At 42.0% G+C, this 26,996-nt stretch overlaps 1 protein-coding gene across 1 annotated transcript in view; it reads right to left on the minus strand.

The window, feature by feature from the left end:
• TMEM163 (transmembrane protein 163) overlaps nucleotides 1-26,996 on the minus strand; it is a 215,280-nt gene that overhangs the window by 186,634 nt on the left and 1,650 nt on the right. The window contains exon 2 of the mRNA XM_027588895.2: nucleotides 22,602-22,721. Coding sequence (XP_027444696.1) covers nucleotides 22,602-22,721 — 120 coding nt within the window. The remainder of the gene's footprint in view (nucleotides 1-22,601; nucleotides 22,722-26,996) is intronic.

A 26,996-nucleotide genomic window follows, 5' to 3' on the forward strand; every position in this document is an offset into this window, starting at 1 on the left:
ATATGAATGTTACTCATCAAAATATGCTCAAACAGGTAAGAATAATTAATCACATTTCACTTGGAGTTTAGGTAGGAAATAATTTTAGACTTCCCATCACTTACTGCTGTTTCTCCAATAGAAGCATTCATACACATTCTTCTTTATGTATTTCCAGGAAAACAATAGACATTTAGCAGCAATGGAAAAAATGACCTTCAGTTTTCATCAAAGTTTAATCCCACTCACATAGTGAACAATGGAGTATCTTCCTCCCAGACACACAAATACACTATGTATCATGCAGTCCAACATGGTAACAATTAGCCACATGTAACTACTGAGTACATGAAATATGGCTAAGTGTAAAACACACAGTGGATTTCAAAGATTTAGCATGAAAAAAATGTGAAATATCTCAATAATTCTTCTATTTTATTACTACATGCTGGTATGATATTTTGGATATATAGGGGTAAATTTTAAAATATCTGTAAAATGAATTTCACCTGCTTTTTACTTTGTGTAATGTAGCACCTGGACACATTTTAATTGCATATGTGGTTCATATTTGTGGCTTGATTCTATTTTTTAGACAGGGCTGCTCTAGACACCCGGTTGATCCAGCCCACACCCCAAAAGGATTGGTGCTATAACATCCCCTCCAAGCCACCCCTCCCAAGAGATCTGCCACCACTCAGAGGAACACGGACCCAGAGGCTTTCATGGAGCCCTGCTCCAGGGCTGGGAGAAAGAGGCATGAGAATGTTTGCAGTTCCTCTTTCCATTGTACAGAAGAATGATGCAGTTTGAAAAACTACTAGCTTGAGCTTTTCTGACCAAATATTCTGGCTTCCTAAATTCCAACAACCAAACATCATAAGGTTACTACATGTGGACTTTATTTCAAACCAATGTGCAAGTATCAGCCCCCCTTGAAAATTTCTCCAAAGAGCTGCATGCATAGCCCTGCCCTTCTGCTTTTACATCAACTGAATACCCTTTGATTTATCAAACTTCAGCTACACCAGCAATTCAGAAAAGAGAAAAGTCACTAGTCAAGTTGAAGGGTGGATTTAATTCATCACAGGAAAAACCCGTGAATTCTTCAGAGTCTTGAACAAACTATCAGAAAACACAACCCTTCCCTCTGACCTCAGCTCAGTACCACTTCACGACCTTGGCTCTTTTTACACTGCTCTTCTCCAGGCTACCTAATCAGACCTTGAACAATCAACACTGGGGCTGTTCCTACCAGTGTAAAGACTAATTCTAGCAAAATGCAAATACCAATGAAACCCAAATACACTACTAAAATAAAGATAGAGCCCTAATAACGACTCTGAGAGATACCTTACTCATTAATTTATTCAACAAACCCTGACTGCCCATCCATCTCCTCCAGGCAGTGTCCCCAGTGCTGGCAACAGAGAATGGAAGGGAACAGGTGCCTGCTCTTGAGGTGCTCACGGTATGATGTGGGTGGGGGCACATGGAGGAGAGACACCCTGATAACCAAGGGGGACACCTTAGGGTGGTGGTCCATACAAAGGGCAGTGAGGACCCAGAGCAGGGTGAGACTTTCGGGAGAACAGGGGAGCAACTGAAACGCCTGGTGAGTTTCAAGAACAAGCAGAGCAAAGCCCCCTCCTCAGCCCTCTGTGGCTGGCTCCCTGCAGAGAACCCTCGGAGTCAGCGCCTCTGTTTATTCGAGGAGAGGAGCTACCTGGGCAGTCTGCCTCCCTGGAGCAGGCAGCAACCAAGTTGCTAAGTCTGTCTCTGTTAGGCACCAAATGTAAAGAAGTCGTCGTGGCTACATCGAAAGCCCCACTCTCCAATCTGGGTTTATCAACAATACAATTGATATTTTGCTCTCCATCTGTTTGACTTCTCTCTATCCTTCTCTTAACTGGCTCTGAACTTCAGAAGACAAAAGGGATGTGATTCGCTGGATCACCAAGACAAACTCTAACATAAACAACACACTCACGTACACACACCGTTTTTAACACAACCTTGAGGTGACCTCAGGTTTCTCGAACAGATAGCACTGTGCTGACAGTGCCTCTCCTTCTCCAGCTCCCACTCCCATCTCTTGGCAGCCTGCCTTCCCGGCTTACCACTCCGACACCATGTTGTCTGCAAGGTCACTAGTGACTTCCGCAAAACCAAATCCAATGGACAGTCTCCTCGAGCTTGACCCCACACAGCCTGTCACATTGCTGGATACATCTTCTTGAAGTGTTTTATTCGGTATCTGTATCCTTGTAAAGTTCTTATTCCCTGTGGTACACTGAAAAATGGTCGCCAAAAGATAGCCACATCCTATTGCCTGGAGCCTGTGAATATTACCTTAAATGGGAAAAAAGTTGGGGGGTGGTGATTAAGTAAAGACCCTTAGATGACCTGGATTATCCAGGTGAGCCCTAGATGCCATCAGAAGCATCCTTATAAAAGGGAGGTAGAGGGGCACCTGGGTGGCTCAGTTGGTTAAGCATCTGACTCTTGGTTCCAGCTCAGGTCATGATCTCAGGGTTGTGAGATTGAGCCCCGCATCAGGCTCCACCCTCAGTTCAGAGTCTGCTTGAGATTCTCTCTCTCCTTCTGCCCTTCCCCTGCTTGCTCACTCTCGTGCATACTCTCTCTCTCTCTCTCTCTCAAATAAATAAATCTTTTTAAAAAATATTTTTAAAAAAGAAATAAAATAAAACAAAAGGGAGGCAGAGTGAGATCAGACACACACAGAGGAGAAGGCAGTATGAAGATGGAGTGGAGAGATCTGAAAATGCCTGAAGACCAGAGAGATACCACCACAAGCCAAGGAACGCTAGCAGCTATCAGAAACCAGAAGAGACAAAGAACAGATTCTTTCCCAGAGCCTGTGGGGGAGCACTTCCCTGCTGATCACAGACTTCAGCCCACTGATACCGATTTTGGACTTCTGGCCTCCAGAACTGAGAGAGAATAAATTCCTGTTGTTTCAAGCCCCCACCCCCACCCAGTTTGTGGTACTTCATTCCCACAGCCACAGGAAGCTAATATACTCCACTCCATTTCTTCTGGCCTCTGAGTCTTCTGCTCATTCCTTCTTGTCTTCCCCAAAACAGTCATTCTCCGGATTCAGTCTTCTGCCTATCTTCTCCTGTCTTAGCTCAGGCTACCATAACAAACACCACAGGCCAGAGATTTAAACAAGAAGAATTTATTTCTCACAGTCTGGTGACTAGAAGTCCAAGATCGAGGCGCCAACATGGTTGGGTTCTGGTGAAGGCCCCCTCTTTTAAGTTTCAGACTGTCAACTTCCTTTTCCTTGGTATGTGCAGGTGGGGGAAAAAAAGAAAGAACTAGCTCTCTGGTGCCTCTTCCTCTTTTTTTAAGGACACTGATCCCATCGGCCCTACCCTCACGACATCATGGAAACCCAATCACCTCCCAAAGGCCCCATCCCCAAGTACCATCACACTGGGGGTTGAGGGGTTAAAATTCCATCTGCATTTTGGGTGACACAATTCTGTCCCTGGCACCTCCTCTATCAGCATGATCCTAGACTGTCTTACCCACCCCACTTCCCCCAAAGTCTATCTCTCTGCCCTACCTATCTCAGTCTCCAGCACCAGGTTTCCAACTGTTTCTTTTCCAAGTACCACCAGGACTTAACCTCCGTATCAGCAACTGAAGCCATCCCCTGCCCTGGCTTGGCCTCACCCTCATCACTGCCACCAGAACCAGCTTTTTTTCTGTAATCATCTGAAAACCTTGAGCATCAGCAAATAGTGGTATGAACCTTGCCTGAAGAACAAAATGCAAAAAATTGAATTTAAACAATTGTTTTAAACTCCAACATTTTAGTTGACTAAAAATTGAACCAGAGGCTCCAGCATGAAGCTTCTGAAACTAATGTCAACTTTACCTGCATTCATGTGACTTGCTGTGAATTCTGCCTTCGGAAGTAGCGGTTGATAAACATTCCCTGTTGAGGACATAACACAGGACAGTATTCACCTCTGAGCATCAGTTTAAACACGACACCTCTAGATCCAGACAAGGTTGGCCAAGAGTGCAAGTTCCAAAAACCATCTCACATAGGAAAAACTCAAGAGTCCGAGATGCAAAGGCTTTAGAAGGCATGATAAGAGGGCAGATTAAGTTCTGCCTCATGGAAAATGGAGATCCACCCTGTGGTTCAGAGCACAGACTGTCAAGTAGAGCAAGATGCGGATCCAGTCCCTATCTCTTATTAGCTATGAGACCTCCAGAAAGTTCCATGACTTTGCTGAGCTTTAAAATCTCCAACTACAGGGGCACCTGGTTGGCTCAGTCAGTTAAGCATCCGGCTCTTGGTTTCAGCTGAGGTCATGATCTCAGGGTCTTGAGATCGAGGCCCGCATAGGGTTCCACGCTCAGCATAGATTCTGCTAAAGAGTCTCTCCTTCTCCCTCTGCCCCTACTCCCAGTTGTGCATGCTCTCTCCCTGCCCGCCCCCCCCAAAAAAACTCCATATACAAAGAAGGGATGACAATGCTATCTCAGAACACTGTTTTGAGAATTAAGTGTCATCACATACATAAAGCCCTTAGCACAGTGCCCGGTATGTATGTATTTGTTAAGTGTTAGCTTAAAAAAAAAATCATTACTAAGAAGCAGTGGTTAGAAAAAGGCAAATTCCAGGTGACCATTAAAAAATACTCTAACTTAGGATTGGATAACATAAACTGGGTCTCACGAAATTACTATAATTCCCAATACTAGATGTACTCAAACAAGGCTGGAGGACCCTTAGAATTTACCTACACAGAGTTAAGAATCTCCATGATGGCAATTTAGACATGCTGGTATCTGCAAAGAAGCAACTTTCCCACTGCCCTATGGTAGTGACGATATTGGACAACCGAAGGACAAATGTCATTAGCATGGTGACTTTATCACTTAAAGGTAATGAGATTTACTTACAACTAAGAACTTATTTCACCAGAAATAAATCACATCTGTCCTTGCTTAGCACAAAAAATAGCCATCCCTTGTCATTTAAAAATTATTCCCTAAGAATGCGCTATTTATGGGTCACGTAAAGTTTAAGCTTCTGCTTTCAGGAGCCTGGCACATCAATAGCTCCATGATAAATATCTATTCAGTTCTGATACCGCATCTCTTCATTCTCACTGAAGAATAACCTGGGATCAGATCCAAACTGTCACAAAAATGACTACATATGCACATATTCTTTTTCAAAAAAATAGCAAGAAGTCTCCATTTTGAAAACATACTTCCAACCAAAAAAAAAAAAAAAAAACGAGTGCACTTGTCATCTAAAAATGCTACAATGTTTCTAACTGCTATTAACAGGAATGCCCGGAACTTCCCTGGATAAATGGAAAAGGTACCAAGGTAAGTAAGGCAAAACTCAAGGTTTTCTGGAAAGATAGAAATGGTGGTGAATTGTTTTTTTTTTAATTTCCCTGAATCCCCCCCCCCTTAAAACATCAGAGAAACTAGTTTAGAAAAACCAAAAACTCAAACATTTACAAGAAAATTTAGGTGGAAGTCACTGCCACAAAGCATCAAATATGAAGACTAACCTGTGTACTATTGGCAATGTTCAGAAAGAGGCAGAGGGGAGGGAAGAACCCCCAAACCAATAGATAATTCCTGGAATGAATGGGTCAATCTGAGAAAGGCAGCCACAAATGATAGCAAGTTTTACAAGCTCCAATCGGTAGTCAAATACACAGGAACAAATCGCATTGTCTGATGGTGCTGAAGCTGTCTGTGTGCTCTGAACTAAGATGACAGAGCTCCCTTCTAGGACAGCTTCCCACACCTGAGAAGAAATTACCAGAAGTAAAATCCAACTTGAATAAGCCAGAGACAACTGGGGCCAAGGAAAGAACATTCATAATGGAAAACGGGGGAAAGGAGCAAAACCAAAGAACAGAAGGCAGGACCAAAATAGGAGGCCACATTTTTTAATTACTCTGTGAAAGAAAAGGGGCGGGGGGAAGAGCTCTAGAGCCATCATGATCAAAAAGCTCTCCAGATTTACCCTACCTCATAAAAGTACAAGACTCATTTCCTTTAAACAGGAGTAACAGAGGAAGATCAAACGCAGATATTATCCAATTAAATGAAAAAGCAGCAGAAAAATGTCCCTATATATGATGAGCACACACCAAGAAAACATGCTTACAAAACTAATGCAAACTCTAACATAGTTTCTCAAAACAAGCAAAAAGAAATGAAGAAAATGATACATGTATGGAAAATAAATAGATATATTTGTTTATATTTATATATAAATCAGAAATTAAATTTCAGAAATGTGTGACTGGAGAAATAAAACATTTGGAGGAAAAAAGATAAAAGAACTCAGGCTTAAAACCAAAAGAAAATGTGCATTACAGGAATGAATATAAAACTAGGAAAAAACAGAGGAGCGAAAACATAGTATACTTTTAAAGAGCTAAAGATGGAAAGGAGGAAAATCTTTAAACTCAAAAAGAAATTAAAGATTTGAGGAAAATGAACAGATACAGATGACAGATAAAGAAGGAAGGTAAGAAAGATCCAACACATATATACCAGAAACCCCCAAGGTGGAAAACCAAAGCAACAGAACCAAATAAATATGAAAACTATAATACATGCAGTAAGACTTTCCTGAAATATAAAGACATGAAACTACACCTTACACCTGGGAAAAGTTGACCCAAACTAGCCATCACCAAGACATTGGTAAAACTCTCGGACTTTAAAGAAAGAAGAAGGGGGGGAAAGGTATTTGAAGTCACTTTCAAGAGGAAAAAAAATCAGACTGTCAGCAAACATCGACAGCAGTGCTTTTTGCCATAAGGCAATGGTGTAATATACTTAAGGTATTTGGAGGAGAAAATGTGAACCCAGGATTGTACATTGCCAAAATGACCTTCAAGTACACAGGCCACAGAAAAAAACATCATAAACATGCAAGAGCTCAAGAAATATGGCTCCCATGAACTCTCCCTGAGGAATCCAGCGGATAAAGCACTGAAATGAAGCATCAGTATAAGAACTGGCAGTGACTGTTAAAAATATATTAACCCTTGGGGCGCCTGGGTGGCTCAGACCGTTAAGTGTCTGGATTCGGCTCAGGTCATGATCCCAGGGTCCTGGGATCGAGCCCCACATCGGGCTCCCTGCTGAGCAGGGAGCCTGCTTCTCCCTCTCCTTCTACCTGCTGCTTCCCCTGCTTGTACACTCTCTCTGTTAAAAGTAAGTGAAATCTTTAAAAAAAAAATATATATATATATATATATATATATATATATTAACCTGTAGAACTAGAACTAAAATGGTTATAAGGAAAACAGTAGGGAGTATATAAGGTCTATATGACCTGATGATACAGATGCCCTACACCGTTGTAAAGGAGGGGAAAGCAGTGGCAAGAGTAAATGAAAAGAATACATTCACTGATTGCCTTATGGATATAGACTGTGAGTAAAAGGTATTATTTCAAATTGATGTTGTAAGAAAGGGGTGGGGGGAGGGGAAAGAAAAGGTTGCTGACTCACAGGAAAGAATTAACAGACAGTAGCCCAAACTACCAGGGGAAAGAACAAAAAGTATCACATAAAGGTTTACATACAATGATAACCATTCATTTGACATTTATCTTACTCATTCTCTTTGCTTTGTTGTCTCCCTTGAGATTATTCCGTGAAGTTTTTAGGCATACAATGACCTAAAAAAAACAATTAGAGAACCAGCACCGGTATATTCTCCACCCAGTTTTGACAAATCCTAACGCTTTACACATTTGCTCCAGAACTGGTTGGGGTTTTGTTTTTGTTTTATAAAAACATCTCGGTTATCACTGTAGCCTGCCGCATATCTTTCATTGATCCCTTGTTTTCACCAGCTTCAAGACATTCACCACCCTGAGTTTAGCTTATCATTCCTATGATTGATGGTATTCTCTACTTGCGCATCCACAAGCCATATGTTGCATTTGTTAAGGTTTCGTAATTGACAGAGTCTTACAACTTTTTTATGCCTCAGCATTGTTTTTCAGATCCCTCCGCGTCAGAGGGTCTATCTAGTTCTGCAGTTCCCAATAGGGCAGTACTGCACCCTAAGGGGGCATGTTGGATATCTGTAGGGCTATCACTGATTGTTACAACTTGGGACGGGGGTGATCCCAGTATTTTGCAGGTAGGAGGGAGCCAGGGATCTTAATATCCAATATCCTAAAAATTTCAAGAGAGTCCTCCACTATGAAGAATTTTCTCTTGTCGCATAGGGCTTTCAGATAACCCACAGGATACTCATGTAGGTGAAAAAATTACCTGAGCCTAGAACTCGACTCTATTTTACCTACACAGCAGTTTTGTTTTGCATAGTTTTAAACATACACTGATTTTGTCCAGGAAATGTAACTACCATGTAAATCAAGAGAAGAGTGTGTTTGGTTTTACTCAGACCTTTACAGAGAATTATAAACCAATTCACCGATGTCACCAATGGCAACTCCACTCCGGGTACTCAACACACAATATAAAACACTTGTCTCAATCTGTTCTTGCAGCTGTCACACGCATGATGATTCTACAGATGCATACCAGTGTACCTATTTAGCCTGTATTTCGAAATGCCATACAAAGGAAAATGTCAACAATACACTAGGACTCTTTTCTTCTCTTAAGATCTCAACTTTCTCATTATATGCAGGTGTAAGCAACTCTGTAGTTGTATCTATTAATATCAAAGCAAATATTTATAGATTCAAATATACACTCTTTTCTTCAAAATTACCTTCCTTTGATATCTCCACTATATTGCATTTGGGATATAATACTATTTTTTAAAGGATATGTATGGACAAAAGTTCAGTTGAAGATAGTAAAATGGGTATAAAATATTGGTCATGAAAAGGGTACACTGGGTCTGATAAAGCTGAAAACTTGGTATATAGACTAACTATATATGGCTCCACTACACTAAGAAACTAAGACTCTGCAGTTTATCAAATCTCCTATTAACAGACATCTGTCTCCCACCTAGCCTTTTGCTGTTACAAACAAAAGTGCTGTCAGTAGTCCATATATCTCCTTAAACACATCCAGAATTTGCATGTTTTGCAAATATTTTCACTCAGTCAGAAGCTTACCTTTTGTTTTATATACTTTTTCTCATGCCCAGGGGTCTTAGTATGCTTGTAGTTCAATTCAGTGAGGTTTACTTTATGGATACATATTTACTGATGTTCAATTTACTAATGTGTCTTATTGTTATAGTTAAATGTGTTGATGTTTGTGCTTTCTGGGTCTTAAATTCTAAAAATCTTTATGTCCAGGTCATATGGATATTCTCATATTTTCATCTCAGAGTTTCAAACTTTTGCTTTTCAGGTTTACTTTCTTAATCCACCTGGAATTCATATTTGGATATGGTGGGAGTTATTTTCATCTTTTCTACATGGTCAATTGTTCCATTAGCATCATTGTCCTCCCTGATGTGTGATGTGCAAAGCTCTCTCTCTCACCTATCAAAATGTCCATGTATGTGAGGCTCCCTATTCGACTTCACTGTTCTACCAGAACCAACTTCCCTGATCCCAACTTCCTTGGATCACAATCTCAACCACTCTAATTTTCAAAGTTTTGACAAGTGCATTTACATTTTATTTAGGAATTGTACGTAGATTTATTCCTTTTGGTTTTTTACTATAAGAAATAGTATCCTTATAAAAATTAAAAGGTCTACTTCTGTGTTGCCATTATAGAACACAATTGGTATTTGTATATTAAACCTCTATCCATCCACAATAACCTTGCTGAAAATTATTTCTCCTAGGAGTGTCTACGGACTCCCGTGGCTTTTTGTATGTAGAGCAGACTATAATGTCAAAGAGTAACTTAACATTACTCCATTCCAAATACTTTTATTCATTTTCTTTTTTTTTTTTTAACTTTTTTATTTTTAAAGATTTATCTATTTGACAGAGAGTGACACAGCGAGAGAGGGAACACAAGCAGGGGGAGTGGGAGAGGGAGAAGCAGGCTTCCCGCCGAGCAGGGAGCCCGATGCGGGGCTCGATCCCAGGACCCTGGGATCACATTTTCTTTACTTACTCCACTAAGACATCAAGAATAATGTTGAGGGTAAGTGGTAAGAGCAGGCATTCTTATCTTAATTCCAGATTTTAAGGGACTGCTTCTAATATTTACCACTTAACATCTATTGATGTTGTAGATTAGAAATTATCAAATCAAACAATTCCCTTCTTAGTTTGCTTCAAGTTTTTATCTCCTTGAATTCTATCAAATGCATTCTGTATGTTTCCTAAGAGATGCCATGATTTTTCCTCTTAACTTACAAACATGGTGAATGATAGAAGATTCTAATGACACCATTCTTAGCATTCCTAAAATAAATACAATGTACTAATGATGGCTATTTTTTTTTTTTAAGATTTTATTTATTTATTTGAGAGAGAGAGACAGCGAGAGCAGGAACACAAGCAGGGGGAGTGGGAGAGGGAGAAGCAGGCTTCCCGCCGAGCAGGGAGCCCGATGTGGGGCTCGATCCCAGGACCCTGGGATCATGACCTGAGCTGAAGGCAGACGCCCAACGACTGAGCCACCCAGGCGCCCTAATGACGGCTATTTATGTTTTGTTTGTTACATAAACATAGAGAGGTTCAGTTTGCTAATATCCTATTTAAGATTTTTGCATCTGTATGAAGGATATTAATCTATAAATTCTTCCCTATTACCTTTGGTTTGGGTATCAAGTTAGTCCTAGTCTTAGAATGATGTAGGAACTTTCCTTCTTTTGCTTTGGAACAGAGTACATGAGGTTAGGATTATCTGATCCTTGGATATTCATAAAAGCACCTTTAAAACCATGTTGGCCTACATCAATTTCTCAGTCTCAGCACAAATGACATTTTGGGCCAGATAACTCTTTGTTGTGGGGGCCTGTCCTGTGCATTGTAGGATGTTTAGTAGCAACCCCAGCCTCTGCCAGCCAGATGCCAGTAGCATCACTACCCCAGGTTGTGACAATCAAAAATGTCTCCTCACATGGACAGAAGTCCCCTGGGAATGGAAGGGGCTGCAAAACCAGACCTGGTTGGGAACCGCTGGCCTACATTAACTTTTTTAAATTTAAAGCAGGTGTTTGGGTTTGTTTGTTTTCTTGAGAAAATCTTGGCAGATTATTATTCTATGCACTAGGCATTTCACCTGAACTTTCAAATTTATAGACATAAAACTCTAATAGTCTCATTCTCTAAATTTTTCTTTTTCCTAATTATGCATCTCATTTAATTTCTAATTACTTTTCAATTTGCCGCTTTTCTTCTGTGATCAGTCTTACCAGAGTTCAGCCTATTTTATTATTCTTGAATAGCTTTTAGTTTTGTTGACGCTATTGGATTTTTTTCTCTTTCGTTAGTTTGTACTCTTAAATGTGTTATTTGCTTCCTTCCACCTACCATGGATTACTGTTTTTCTGCCTCTTGTTTTAGGCAGTTTTGCTCATCAATTTTCAGTTTCTCGTTTTAAGTTCAAAATATTTTTTATTATTTAATAAAACTTTTCTCCTTGAAATACTTAGAGATGTGTTCTTCAATTTCCCAACATAAATCATGATATGTAGAGTTATTTTAGCCATATTTGATTTCAAATGATCATTCATTGCATTATAGAGAAGATGGTCTGTAAAATACCCATTAATCCTTTGGTGAACCTTTCTTTCTGACCATGGAAGTGGTTCCATGATGTTAAAACATACGTGCTTGAATGTATGGTTCTATATTGACCTACTGGGTTCAGTGCTCTTTAATCTCAAAGTTAAAACCCACTAGTGGGGCACAAAATCAATTTGATAGGTTGTACCAGCACTTTTTTAAAATGAAAGGAGAAGTGATCATAGGACACATTTTTCCCCCCCTAATTTTAACACCTCTGACATCAGGTCCTTCACACAGTGAAGAGCATGATATAGTTCAATTTTTTTTTAAATTTGCTAGTGGCACAAAAAATCATGTTGTATATTATAATCAAAAGCTGACATAGGACAATATGTAGTATATATACACAGAAGCTCTTCAGAGTCTTCACTAATTTTTTATTTTTTTTTTAAAGATTTTATTTATTTATTTGACAAAGAGAGACACAAGCGGGGGAGTGGGAGAGGCAGAAGCAGGCCTCCCGCGGAGCAGGGAGCCCGATGCAGGGCTCGATCCCGGGACCCTGGGATCATGACCTGAGCCGAAGGCAGACGCTTAACGACTGAGCCACCCAGGCGCCCCTAATTTTTTATCCTTTTAATTATCAACTAGTAAAAGAAGTAGGATAAAAATCTACCATTATAATGATTTGTTCATTTCTACCTCTAACTCCATCAATTTTTGGCTGGGTGCTCTGGAGCTTTTCTGGTGCATAGAAACTCACAGAAGTTTACTTCCAGGATGGATTGACCCTTTTCTTTACACAGTTACACTCTCTATGCCTAATAATGCTTTTTGTCTTGAAGTCTATTTTCCCTGATTAGTGTCACTACACCAACTTCCTTTTGTTGGTTTTTGCCAGATAGATCTTTCTCTATCCCTCTACTTAAGCCATTCTGTTACCTTATGTTTTCAATTTATCTCCTATTAACAGTTTAGAGCTAGATTTTTAAATCCAGTCTATGTCTGACTTCAACCTGTTGGATTTAATCCATTTATACTTTAACTCCTGAAACGTTTGGATTTATTTCTACATTTTGCTTTTTCTGTACCTTTTTTTTTTTCCACTTCAGCTGTCTATGGAATAAGGTCAGTTGCCTAATTTATTTTTCCTTCAGTGGTTTGAGAAGTACGTACTCCATCCTTCCCGTCAACTCCAAAACAGTCTCAGACACTTGTAAAAACACTACTCTCTATTTCCTCTTCTCTACTTTTGGGATTCTTATTTGTTTCTATTGGAACTTTTCCTATCTTCCATGTCTCTTGAATAGAAAATATGAAAGGGAAGTATCACTTTGTGCTATATTCTGGGTAAGTTCCTCAGACTGTATTTTGGTTCACTGTGTCTCATTGGTTTCTGATTCGCTTACTATATTTTTCATTACAAATTGCTCTGTTTAACATTTCCAGAGAAATGTGGCAGCATGGTTCCTCACGTTTACTTTTGCTTCCTCTAAAACACCCGCTAAACTAAGAGTAGAGGGATTTTTTTTTTAAAGAAAACTCATTAGAAAAAGAAGATGGAAGAGGCAACAAGAACTATTTTTAGCAGCTAGAAAACATATGGGCAAGAAGTAATTGATTTAACAGACTCCAGAAAGCAAATTCCTCAGACAGCCCTGTGAAAGCAAAAAGGCAACCCAATTTACACCTCAGGACGCCCAGAAACCCGACGATCGGTAGCACAATGTAATCAAGAGAAGACTGAACATAGTGTGATGGGTTCAAGGCCTGTGGAAAAGGTAGTGATCTGGCTTCCCTCCCCAGCTCTGCACAGAAGGGCAACACCCTTCCCCCACTCCCAACTCTCCTGTCAGATGACTAGAGGTTTATTTTCTGGAGGAGGTACGACAGCCTGTTATGTGAGGGACACCAGGCTCAGCTAAAGGTAGGAGAGAAACCAAACTGTAAATAGCAGACAGGTAAGAATTCCAGGTAGAACGCCGAGATCCCAATCCTCCTGCCCAACTCCTCTTCCAAAATTCACACAGTCAGGCGTCCCCCCCCGCCCCAGGCAGATCAGAAGGCCCTTCTCTGCGCAATGTGGGCAGCCCAAGAGGATGGATCTACAAGTATTAAAGCAGAAACTATCCAACAACAGTAAAAGCCATCACATGCTCAGAGCTCCAGTCAGTTGAATACCCACTCTCACTGTAAGCAGAGTATCAAGGATTGCTTCTCACAGGATCCCTCCCTAACATGAACGATGAACCCAAGGCAAACTGGGAGGGAGAAGCTTGGAGGAAACAAAAGGAAAAAGAAACAGAAAAGATGTTTTTAAACTATCACGAATAGTTTCTCAGAAAGATAAGACCTATTAAAAAGATCAATAAAACAAGAGTTGGGTGACTTTTAAAAGGAACACTCCGACCATTTAAAACAGAACTTGACAGTAAAAATGGAAAGTTCAAAATAAAGGTAGGAACGTAAAGTTGAGTCCATTTCCCAGAGAGTGGAGCAAATGCACAGAAAATGAAAGTAGGGGAAACTTGTTTTTAAAAAAACTCCACTGCAGCAAGTCTCGGGCAGAGGATTAAAATTTACAATAGTTTAGGACTTTAATACTAACACCAGGAATAAGAACAGAATGGAGCAAAATCTTCAAAACTCTTAAGGAACATTATCTCCTACTGAGAAGTTTTATTTAGCCATCAATCAAGTGTCAGGGCATATTAACGACATTTCAGGCTTGGAAAGCTTCACCTCCCAAGTGCCCTTTCCCAGGGAGCTAGGAGAAGATGTGTTCCCTCCAAATGGATATAAACCAGAGAAGAGAAAAACGTGGTATCCAGGAGACAGGAAACTCAACAGAGGAGAGAAATAAAGGAAATGCCACAGTCAAAAATCCACATCTAACTTTTGATTCCCTCAAAACTTAACTACTAATAGCCTCCTGTTGACCAGAAGCCTTACCACTAATAAAAACAGTCAATTAACACATATTTTGTATGTTATATGTATTATATACTATAATATTACAAAATATGCTAGAGAAAAGAAAATTTTATTAATAAAATCCTAAGAGAAAATGCATTTATGGTACTGTACTCTATCTTTTAAAGATGTAAGTGGGCCCATGCAGGTCAAATCCATGTTGCTCAAGGATCAACTGTACAAGTAAATAAAAGAATCAACTAGAAGAGGTAAAATGGTTGTTGAGAGGAAGACAAGGGAGAAATAGAGGAGAGAGGGCATTTGTCAGGTAATTCTCTTATCTAGAATTTGACTTCTAATCATGCTGCTTGAACGACTCTCAGTCCTGTGGACCCTATTCCCAGGAGCATTCCAGTGTTAGATTGGGGAGCTCTTCTTTGGTGGAGACATGCTGTGACATCCATGAGACACCAATGGGCCTGAGCTGAGGTTCTACATGTGCTTCTTCCAAACACTCCAGAGGCATTTCCAACATCAGACCACATCCATTTGTATCTCAGCTTGAGCGTTCATAGGCTAAGTGGGTATACAAACTCCCACAGCGGATGCCACGGCCTAACTCCTGGATCCTCCCTCAAGACCAAGGCGCTCATTCCCCCAGCTGTCAGGAGTGAGGGCTGTTGATGGTCCACAGCTGCATCCTTCTCCTGAACTGTCCTATACTCTCTACAGAAGGAAGCTGCCTCTTCCAAGGTTACACTTCTCCCAAGGTTCTACCTCTCCCTGGGGCAGCCCACACCACGGACTGGACTAGGAAATAAGTTTCCATTGTCTAAGCCTCTGTGTGTGATACTTCGTGAAGGCAGCCTCAACGAACTTGTGCCACTATGTTCCAGCCCATGTGACATCATAACCCAAGCCTCTGAGTCCTACAAGCTTCACGCATGCCCACCCCAGGGGAGTACCCCGTTCTGTACTGCCAGCTCTGATTTTCATCTCATCCTTTTTGGGGAGCAGGGGTTTCCTGGGGTTGTAGATCGTGCTTTCTCTAATAGCTCATCCTCTAACGGGGGAGGCTGAGCAGGTTTCAGGTTATCTATCCTACCGCACTGACATCTCCAGGATTCATCTTCCCATCAGTCCTGAACTCTTGAAGGGGACAGGACTGCGGCGCTTCCTAACGTCCTCGGTGTCACCCAGCACAGCCGCCTGTGCTTCGCCAGCAGGCCCTCAGTAAGGACTGGGTGAACACATTCACCGGCTGGGAGGGAGGATGGGCAGTTCGGCATGGAAGATGGTAGAAGATGGTGGAAAGTGAGGAACAGGTTCCTTTATGGGCGGGGAGGGGGGGGGCGTGGTGCATGCAGAAGGGTTCTCTGCCTGGCTCTGGCTTCATCTGGAATTTCCCAATCTCAATCCACCTGCACTTCGGCCCTCAGGGACAAGGCACCAGAAAATAGCCTCTTGTCCAGAGCAGCTACACCAGAAATTCACCTTCAGAGAGGCACTTCCCAGAGGACAAAACCACAGCCCCGAGTACAAGCAGACCAGAAAACCCCTTCTTGTCCAAGTGGCTCACCACTAAGCCTGAAGAGTGACTGAGAGGCAATAGGAAAAGCCCTCCCCGTTTCCCCCTAGAGCACTGGCTGTATCCCAGCAGAACCCAGGGCCCCTGCGAGGAGGGGCATGGAACCTCTGGGCCTATTGAATCCAGCTGGGGCCCACTGCCCAGCTCCCCTGAGTCACTGCTACGGCTGTGTGACAAGGACACCCCCGTGCTAATGACTCTGGCCACACTTTTAATTAAAGGCTGCGTGCAGTATGCCGAGAGAAGGGGGGTAGAACATGCAGGCAGCTGCTGAGACCCCTCCTCCACTCGCAGCTCGAAAGAGCAGCTCACTGTGAGCGTGGTGTCTGGGGGAGAGGTGCTTTCTCAACAGCAGTAAGGGAGGCCCTTCCATCCAAGAGGAGGTAGAGGGCAGGGGAGGCGGGGAGGAGGGAGAGACCATGAGCTCTGGCATCCCACTATTTACGAAGTTGAAGATGTCCCTCTTGCAGTTTCCCTCTTGTTTGCATTCACTTGAAAAAGTCACTATTCCTTTTTCTGCACTCTTCCTTGCAAACATACATCCTCGGTCTACTGCAGCCATGGTGGCCTCAGCGGGGAAATGTCAAAAATTACACCAGTCCACCCGATGTCTGACTGCCAACTGTGTTGGGGCTGAGAATACAGACTGCAGGACAGAGAGGCCCTGCCTCTGAGCAGGGTATATTACTGCCAAGCAATAATTCAGTGATTCCAGTATTGTGTCAATTTTCTGATTACAGGTGCCCACGGGGCTATGGGAACCAAGGGTCATTTAAATCAGCACAGAAGGCCAGGGAAGCCTTCCTGGAAGAGGTAGATCTTTCATCTCCATTTTGAGGGGTAAGTAAAATTTAGCCAGGAAACAAAGTGGGGGCGGTGGTCAGGAACAAAGAGCATCTGAGGCCAAGGGCAGAGCAGGATGCAGGGTGTGGGGAATTACAAGGAGTATTTTTGGACTGGAGTGGCGGTAAGCTAGGAGACGGGAGGAGAGGTGCCCAGCCAGGAAGGAGGGGTCGAGACCACCAGGGGCCTCCCAGAAAGCAAAAGACCTGACTAAAATGCCACCCCGCATTCCATGTGCCCTCAGTGAGCTGGCAGTGCAGGAGGGCAACAGTGACAAGGCACAGAGTCCTTGATTACATGAGCACGAGGGTATGAAGGAGGAACACAGAGACAGGGAGCATTGTCAGGGTGAGGTTCCCAGCCACGTTTCGGCCTGTTCTCCCCTCCTGGTTTGCACCGCTCAGTAGCAGCATCCCTAGTTATCATTCACCCAGCACACTTCACTTCCGGAAGCAAGTTATCCCACTGAACACCCCCAGGATGTGGCTCACAAACTTCCTGCCCACATCCCCCTCAACGCGTCACCCGCCTCGGCAGCGGCAGCCAGACGGTGGTTGGGAAGTTGTTCCTGAAGGTTCTCCACATCAAATCCACTTCACACACAACTGTGAAAACAGCAGCCTGTGAAGAGGTCCGTGCTAATTCAAAGACCAACAAGGATAAGACATCATGTCTAACCTAAGTAGTAACCAGAAGGGGTGTACCCCTGGGCTTGGAAGTGCACAGAAAATCTCCCGAAGACAACACGAGGCACCAGCATCAAAGCTTGTCCACAGGAGCAGGAATTGGGAAAGCAAGAATTTAAGATGGGACAGAGATTTGCACTCCGTATCTTTGGTCTCATGAACTTTTTGTAATGAGCATGCACTGCTTTTATCAATCAAAACAAAGACGAACAAACAACCCAAAGGATCGGTCTACAAGCAGAATGTCAAGGGTGTGTTTAAGGGACAAGTCACAGAAGACTAGGGCCCCACACACACCACTATATAACAGAGGTGGGAGCACAAGAAGAAAAACTGTGAAGGATACACAGTGTGCTGGATAAAACCAGGCTGGGCGGCCGGTCCAGTCTGCGTGGTTGTGAGACCTCTGCAGGAGTCAACCACGTGGAGATCTGCGAGAAGATGAGCTTGGCCTAAAGACACCCTTCTCCAGTTCTGAGCAAAAGTTGGGGTGTCTGAGGAAGGAGGGCATGCAGGTCAGGCCTGACCTTTTCAGACACTGTCGCTATTCAGATGTCACTCGCAGGGCCCCAGAAACCACCGGAGGACGTCATACCTTTCCCATCTCACAATAGGCCAATTGAGAGACTACCTAAGAAAGTTCTCAGACACACTTTGCCAAGGTTGTAGAAGACTGGTGTGATTTCATTTTATCCATCTCTCAACTCTTGGCCTCACAATTTTAAAATAAAGAGAACTATATATATTTTATCATTTTTAAGGGACAAGAGTTCATGCTAAAATCAAATATATTCTTTGTAAAATCACCACATTCAAAAAGAAAATCACCCCTTTCAAAAAAAATTTTCTAATTCTTAAGTCTATTGATTCACCAAATTTTTGAGTGAGCTTTTTCTGAGATCTCAGTTTGGAGTACTTTTTTTTATTTAATGGAACTACATCTCTTAGGAAAGGTTTTCTTTCCCCCGAGAATGTTTCAAATAAGTCTTCATTTCCCACAGAACATGTATTGAGTGACTAAAAATTAACTTGCACTCATTCAAACCTCAAAAAAGAGTCAGAATGATTTAGGAAAATGCATTCTAACAAAGACATTAATAATGTCAAAACCCTGAGTTTTGAAACAGGACTTCTGTTCTCTTTCTAGATGTATTAAAATAGACTTTAAGGTTTGTTCATAACATGATTGCCATTTTCCATGCTGCCTGCCGATTATAAACAGAACCAATTTTAAAACCAAATTAGGGCTCTCTCTGCAATATTCAAGATGTATTACCATCTGGTTTTACATCAGCATTTTTAACAGGTCCAAAATCTTTATTACCAAGTATTATCAGAAATGGTTTATATCTCTTTCACAGCACACATTCTTTTCAAAACACTTTCAAGTTACAAACTTTGAAAGTTCACTTAATTTTTCAGACTGTATCAGACATGTGAATGTCAACCATAGTTACATACACAACTGGTTTATCACAGACAACTCAGTTATACTGACCAAAGCTAGTTTTGTCATTATGTCTCTTAAGAATTACTAATCTGAGAAAACACAGCCTACCTGATTACCTGGAAGCTTACAGGAGGTGGAAGGGTGACAGTCTTTAACTGCAATGTACATCCTATGTAAAGAATATGAACCTTTCCCGTTGACTGAGAAAAGCAGCTTCCCTAAAACTTACACAATCCGTCACCCTCATTTCAAAACACAAAGACAGACAACAGTTTTTTAGAAGACGTTCAGCAAAAATCAGCATCTGTGATAAAATAGCAAATGACAGGTAAGGAGATGAAGAGAGGAATTCCACCAGATCCCAGCAGGTGCAGCTCCAAGACGCTGCCCTTAGCAAGAGAATGACCATAAGGATTTCAGATGGTCTCAAAAGTTCTTCAATTGTTTGTAAAAAATACATGTGCTCTAAGCCTGGTATCTAAATAAACCTTTAGATCAAATTTATCTTTTTCTAATAAATATTTTCCTTCCACCTAACAAGAAAGAAAGAAGGAAAGAAGGAAAAAGATTTTTTTTAAATCTCTCTCAGTTCATTCATTCAACTATCTTGCATACTGATTCCATGCAAGGATGGATGCTCCTCCGTCCCCACAGAGTCTACCATCCAGCAGTGGCAAGATGTAATGATCAATATGATCTTCTTCTCGGGGTGCCTGGGTGGCTCAGTCGTTAAGCAACTGCCTTCAGCTCATGATCCCTGGGTCCTGGGATCGAACCCCACATCGGGCCCCCTGCTCCACGGGAAGCCTGCTTCTCCCCCTCCTACTCCCCCTGCTTGCGTTCCTGCTCCCGCTCTGTCAAATAAATAAAATCTTTAAAAATATATATATATATGATCTTCTTCTCATTACCATGATTATCAGCCTCCGCCAACACACGCACACGCGCATGCACCCACACGTACGTGCGCGCGCACACACACACACACACACACACACACACAGTGCAAAGGCCTCTCTACTATCTCAAAGCATCACAGGTAGTAATTCAATGGCAATTCTCTTTAAAAAGACTAACTGGTCCAACCTGACCATTTCGTTGGATGGCACAGGGGTTCACCAAGCCAGCCTATCCCATTTCATCCCACATCTCTGTCAACCACCTCCCTGGAGAATAAGACTGGGGGGGGGGGGCCTTGTGACAATTTTTTAAAAATATATTTATAGCCATTTCCAAAGCATACCACTTTCCTTTAGATACTAATTTAAACATAACTTCAAAGTCAGCTTATATTGCCTAATCCTCATTTCTCTTTCCTTTCAAAACTATGAAAAAGATTGCACAAAAGCCTGCCAATATGTTTTAAATGACACTTTAAAAAGGGTTTTAAATACTTCATATTACAAATACATTTAGGAACCTAAAGGGTAACCGGGACGACCCTAAATACCACCACCAGAGACCACCACAAAGGTTTAAAACATAAAATACAAATACATACATACACATACATACACACACACACACACACACACACTAAAGCTACTCCATAGTTAACGTAGGGGAAAAACAGAACTCCTGCATTTTTTGGTTTAACTTGAAACCAACTTGGGAACAAATTGTATTACAGAAAATAACACAGATTGTGATATTATTTATAAGCCAATGCCAACATTTTATAGGCAAGAATTTAGAGGATTTATTTATTTTTTTAGAGGATTTAAATCAAATACTCACTAAAGGGGTAAAATCATTTTAAGAGAAAGAAAACCCTTTTCACAAAGCAACATTCTAATTCCACACGCATTATGCAACAGGCTTTTCCTATTAAAGGAAATGGAACAAAATTTTCAAGATAACCCAACTATCAGGCATAACATATGAAACCAACATTTCCTCATCATTTTTCCCTATTATGAGATTAAGTACGTCAAATGTAGAATTATTCTCCCAAAGGAAATACTTGTTCAGTATTTCTTCACATTTGCGTCTTCATTCAAACACCCACATGATAAAATCATAACAGCTCTATTAGACACAGGGACATGTCTGAAAAACTATTATTTTATTGGTTAATCACCACCCCTCATTCCATTCCTCTTTCTTTACATATGTAAATGATGGTGTCCGATCCAGAGCCCACCACCAGCCACCACAACAAAATTACCCGCCAGGGACATCAATCAGATTTGTTATTCTTGTTTCAGCATTAAAAAAAAGGAGGCAAGAGGAAGGAAGAGCTATTTTCAGGCATCAGAATTCTCTTGATTAGATTTCTGGCTCACTGGTAAATGTTTATACTCTGAAATGCATTACCCTCTGCTTCTAAATGTTTGGCTTTTTTCTAGAACCACGATATGGCACAGTGTTTCCAATATAAATTGTGTCAAGTAATATATGTCCAGTTTTGCAGGGAGAATTTGGCCAAATTCTAATAGTCCCTCTTGGGAGCCAACACCAACTTCCAGCAGCAGGTCTAACTGTGCAGAATAGAATTTTAAACACATAGTAGTATCTTCCAGCAGACACAGCCCTTTCTTCTCCCACTCTGAGGGATGTCACATGAGACATCTTGCATGATACTTATCACTAAGAATATAGATCTTTCTGGTAAGGTAATAAATTAATCACACAATGCCCAAAATACATTCCTCTTTACCCCAGCATTAAAAAAAAAAAAAAAAACCCACGGTTTCTACCGAGGTTGAGATGAAGCTTAATGTCCTCGCTTAAGCTTAGAAACCATCGCACGATTAATAAGAATAAATAGCACATGCACTTTTCTTTAGGCTGCAAATGTTAGCTGAGAAAATGCATGTCAGAGGGCTTCCTAACACCCAAACGGGATTATCCCTGGGCAGAAAGTAGATTATCCATAGGCACAAAGTGTTCCGTTATCTTAGCTTTTCTTGATTAATAAATGCTTTTGTTTCCCTTGCCACTGAAAACTTGACAGAGGACCCTCCCATTCCTCTTTCATTAAAATGTGCATATGATTCTCATCCAAACCTTACACAGATATAATCGGAGGGCGTGGCGGCGGGGGGAGGGGGCTGGAGGATGTACTGCATGCAGTATTGCACTTATCTGGTTGCATTAGGCTCAAAATACAAATCTTAAGGATATAGATTTGTCACATGTCAGCCCAAGCTGAAGGCATTCCCCAAGAGAATATTTCCCCTATTCAGCTGGCAGCCAGAATCTCCTTCCACAAACCCGCATACTGATGAGAGGCAAGGCTCCCAGGATCCCTCTCCGTTTCTTCTTAACCCACCTCTCCCCTCTGCAGAGGAGAGAAGCCATTTTACTAATTTATAAGTACCCTGACTCTCCCACCATCTTAAAAAAAAAAAAAAAAAAAAAACTCTCATCAATAATAGTCAACTAAAAGCAAAAGCGCATCCCACAGGGGTCAGAGAATAAAACAGACAACGGCAATGCATATCGACCAGCAGGACTCCGGATACTTACTGAAGGCAGCCACGGCCAGGGCCAGTGTGACAATAATGGAGAACCAGGAGACCCACAACGCCTTCTTTCTGTAGTTCTGGGCCTCGTGAGGCTTCAGGCGAGTGCTGCTTTCTAGTAAGCCTGACAAAAACAAGGAGAAAAGGAAGTTAGACATTTCCTTACTAAGAAACCCACAGCCAGGGCTACACGTTCTTATCCAAGGACTGCAAACTGACAGCCCATGGGCCAAGATGTGTTTTGTTTGGCCCATACTGTGTTTTAACAATTCAGAGAATTCAGGCTTTCTGGCATCTCTTGCAAAATCAGAGGCTCCAGCAACAGAGGGCACGTATGCCTCTAGAAAGACCCCACAGACCCACTCACTAGACCGGGACCAGTCAGCCCCTGCCCCGGTATGAACTCAGCTATGTAGGTGTTGCTCTAACAAGCTCTTCCGTTAGGAAAGCAGCACAATGAGCCCACATTCAGCTGGGCATTCAGGCTCCTCAGCTTAGCACTGATTTGCATTGATCCCACCAGCAGTGACCACAACATGGTGAAAGAGGCTTCGCCCAAAGCAATGAGTCACGAATGCAAATACCCTCATTGCTCCCATCAACAATTAACAGGAAGAGAAGGACTTCTCTTCAATCACAACCACCAATAGCCACCAGGTCTCGATTATAGGCCCTGTTTTCTTTCCTCCTCTTGCTGCTCTATATTATCTATATATGTATCGCTTTGTACCATTCATATGGCAAACAGTTCTCAGATTATTCATGTGGGATAAAACTGGGGGTAGCTTTCTGGGCAGGCCATGTGTGAGAAAGGTTTGATTTTTGTCTCTGATGCTTTCAACATTGAGGGTCCCTGACACCAACTGAAATTCATGAGGTCTCAGAGGCAATGGCCGAGCTCCATTTGCCTTGGGTGGAGGATCAGAACATCTTCAGCATGACCCTGATTTCTATTTTTTCTTCTCCTTTGAAAATAGATCTTAGACAGTGTCTCTCAGTTACACGAAGGACCAAATTTTCATGCATTCTCTATCGACAGCAGCTTATGACCCTATCTCGGGCTAAACAGCTGAGGACATACCTTTCAGAGTTGAAGCAGCTTCATCATGACAGCTCCAGATGGTGAAGAAATTGGTAGTCAGAGCTCAGGCACCCATTTGTAAAATACCACACAGAATGCAACATATCACACCTGGCACATCATGCAAAAGACATCATCCCATTTGACCAACTGGGCACCACGCTCAGCCTCTGGCCGCTGAAAACTACATCCTCTTCCAGAATGATAAAAGAGGGGTGCCTGGGTGGTTCAGTCATTAAACATCTGCCTTTGGCTCAGGTCATGGTCCCTGGATCCTGAGATCAAGACCCACATCAGGCTCCCTGCTCAGCGGGAAGCCTGCTTCTCCCTCTCCCACTGCCCCTGCTTGTGGTTCCCTCTCTTGCTGTGTCTCTCTCAAATAAATAAATAAAATCTTTAAAAAAAATGATAAAAGACCCTGGTAAAACTTCTCCATTCCGTTTACTACCCAGACTCAAGCACCCTCAACAAGTCCTCAAGGAAGCAAGAGGAAACGTCAAGGAAGGGGCTTTGTGAACCCAGTCTATAGCTCAGAGATTTTTAAATAATCAAAACCTGTAGATTTGCATGGGATCAGAAGGTAGAAGAGAGTGCAAAAGGTAGGTCTAAACACATCTCCATCACCTCACTGTAAAAATCTCCCCAAACCTTCCTTAATAAATGCACTTGGATGAAAAAAGAAAAACCTCTCTTGTCAAATTCTGCCTTTGGTACGCATGATTTCCAATTAAAATCCCTTCATCTGCCTGCCTGTTTTTGTCCCTTTGTCTACTTTTCCCCTAGCCAACAAACAACACCCCATTTTAATTTTCAGTGACAATCACCTTTGTCTCCTGTTCAAGTCAACCTAGAACGAGCAGGTCCCACACTCTCCCAATCATTTGCTTTCTTTTTTCCCAAATGATATAAAAATCTTCCTTTTCATTCTGGCCAACTGATTTTCAGAAGAAGTGAAGCTGTAACACGTAAGTACTGACTCAAATAAGCAGTTCATTTGCTGCGTATTTTGACAGCAACAATCTCAAGAGGTTTATCCACTGGGGGTAAAACCAAGGTTCCTTTCAGAAGCAGATTTAATTTTCTAAGAAAAAGGACAATGATCTGGGTTTTTCATTCTGCCACATGATATTTATTTTTCCTTCCAAAGCCAGGTGTTTATAGCACTATGACTGGTCCTGACCACACACACTAACGCATGTCTCACCCCACAGTGGACCAGAACACTCATGAAGGAGTTTGGGGTGTCCACTCCCATGGGCTGGACTGCCCTGCTAAGAGGATACCTGAGTCCTCTAAGCGTGTGTGTGTGTGTGTGTGTGTGTGTGTGTGTGTGTGTGTGTGTGTGTGTGTGTGTGTGTGTGTGTGTGTCCCCCATGGGAGGTTCTGAATTTTAAAAACTGGAGTAAATTGAATGCAAAGACCATCCAAGAAGGCAGGAACTTTCCCGTATCTGTCCAACCTTTGCTTATTTCCTACTGGTTTTCCTTTATAAAACTCTAGCTGATACCAGGAATGGAAAACACCCCTTTCCTCAAAAGGGAGCATGATAGACCCATAAATGAATGGTCCACATATAGGTGCCTCTACCTCTGCCTCCACGTTGGCTGAATGCATACTCACAAGCAATGCGTAGAATTCCTCAAGTTTTCAGGAAGCTGTGCTTCAGGAGAAGGTAGGCCAGCCTAGAGAAGCTACGGAAGGCTGCACATTTGCATGTAGGGCTGTGTCCCTTCCTCAACATAGTTGGCTTCCACCTTCAGATTTCTAATTTCACTCAAATTCCATCTATTTGTAATCTGGGCCTAACATTAGGAAGCATAAGGGTTGTGTGAATGAAAGACTGATAACTCATTGTTTGGGTAGGGGGGGAATGCAAATATATGTGGTTAAGATGAAGCCATCCGTCATTTCCATGCTAGTATGAATTAGTTCTAATTGCTGTCTCCTAATAGCCACACTTGGATTTTCTGAAGGAAGGGGAATATTCATTAGATAGGAAGGTAGTAAGAAATGCAGAAGCATATAATACTCTAAGCCGACGTGGGGCTTGGGGCAGAATGATGGGAAAACACTTGGGTAGAAAAGAGTAGATATTAAAAGGGAAGAGGTGGAAACACCCAAGACAAGCTTGGCCTATTTGGGGAGTGTTAATACCTAAAAGTCTTAGACCACAGGAGTCTTGCTCCCTGACTACAAAGCTCAGCCAAATGGCACTCCATTATCAGCTAGCTAGGTTTCTGGGAAGCAGCCCACATCACTTCTAAGGGGAAAATACCTCTAAAGTCCTAAAACACTAGATTATAAGGCAAGCCTTTGATGGGAGTTAGACGCAGTCTGTAACCAGCTCTAATGGCTCAAAAGTGAGGACAAGAAAGATGGCCAAATATAGACACACATCCAGGGCACCGACCCCCCACACACCCTATAGGTATTTAGGCCTAGAAAAAAAAAGCAAGCCAGGCATGATGGAGAGATGCACAGCAGGCAACTGCTTTAGCTTCTTCCTCCCCAAATCCTCTCACCATTAGGAAAAAGGTAGCTGCAATCGAACCGTTCCCAAAGGATTCAAAAATCGATATTGGAAAGATGCAGCCCCATAAGAAAAAAATAACACAAACACAAAATATTGTAATAAACCTCCCCAGGTAACCTGATCTATTTAACAAAAATGATTCATTCATCAATAACTCTTTGCTGTCAGCAATAGGTCAAACAAAAGAATGTCACACTGACTTTCAGCTTTCCATGCCACACGGCGCTGGGTTCTTTGGAGGACAGGGTTCATGCTAACAGAGAGGCTGTGTGTGATATGCGGCGCTTTCACACAGGGACAGTTCATGAACAGTGAATGCTTTCATGCTATCATATAATGGAAAATGAAATTCAGTTGACCAATGAAAGATAACCCTAAGAATTAATTCAGAAGGGCTTTTTACACTTGAGCACGAAGGTACAAAAAGACGCTAAATATTAACTCCCCCTAGCACTTTCTTCCCTCCTATCATTTTGTGGGGTGGGGAGAGAAATAGGCCAGCTTTGACAAATGACCCGCAATGCTACAAAAATAAGCTCAGCCCAGAGTTCTTTCTTCAATACAAAATTCTTAAATCCTACAGTATTAATTGCAGAGGAAAAGGTAATTCACATGACCTATAATAAAGCTGATAGGTTTTGTGGGGTGCCTACACTGCCACCCATCATCAGCTCTATAACAGTATCTAGTTATGTTGGAATAGGAGAAACTGCAACATAGGTTCAGAACTCGTTGCAACTGGAGGAGCTCCAGCTCCCCCTGAGCAATCCCCGCCGATTCTCTGG

The sequence above is a fragment of the Zalophus californianus genome, chromosome 3 (assembly GCF_009762305.2).
Source record: "Zalophus californianus isolate mZalCal1 chromosome 3, mZalCal1.pri.v2, whole genome shotgun sequence".
In the NCBI taxonomy this organism is placed as follows: Eukaryota; Metazoa; Chordata; class Mammalia; order Carnivora; family Otariidae; genus Zalophus; species Zalophus californianus.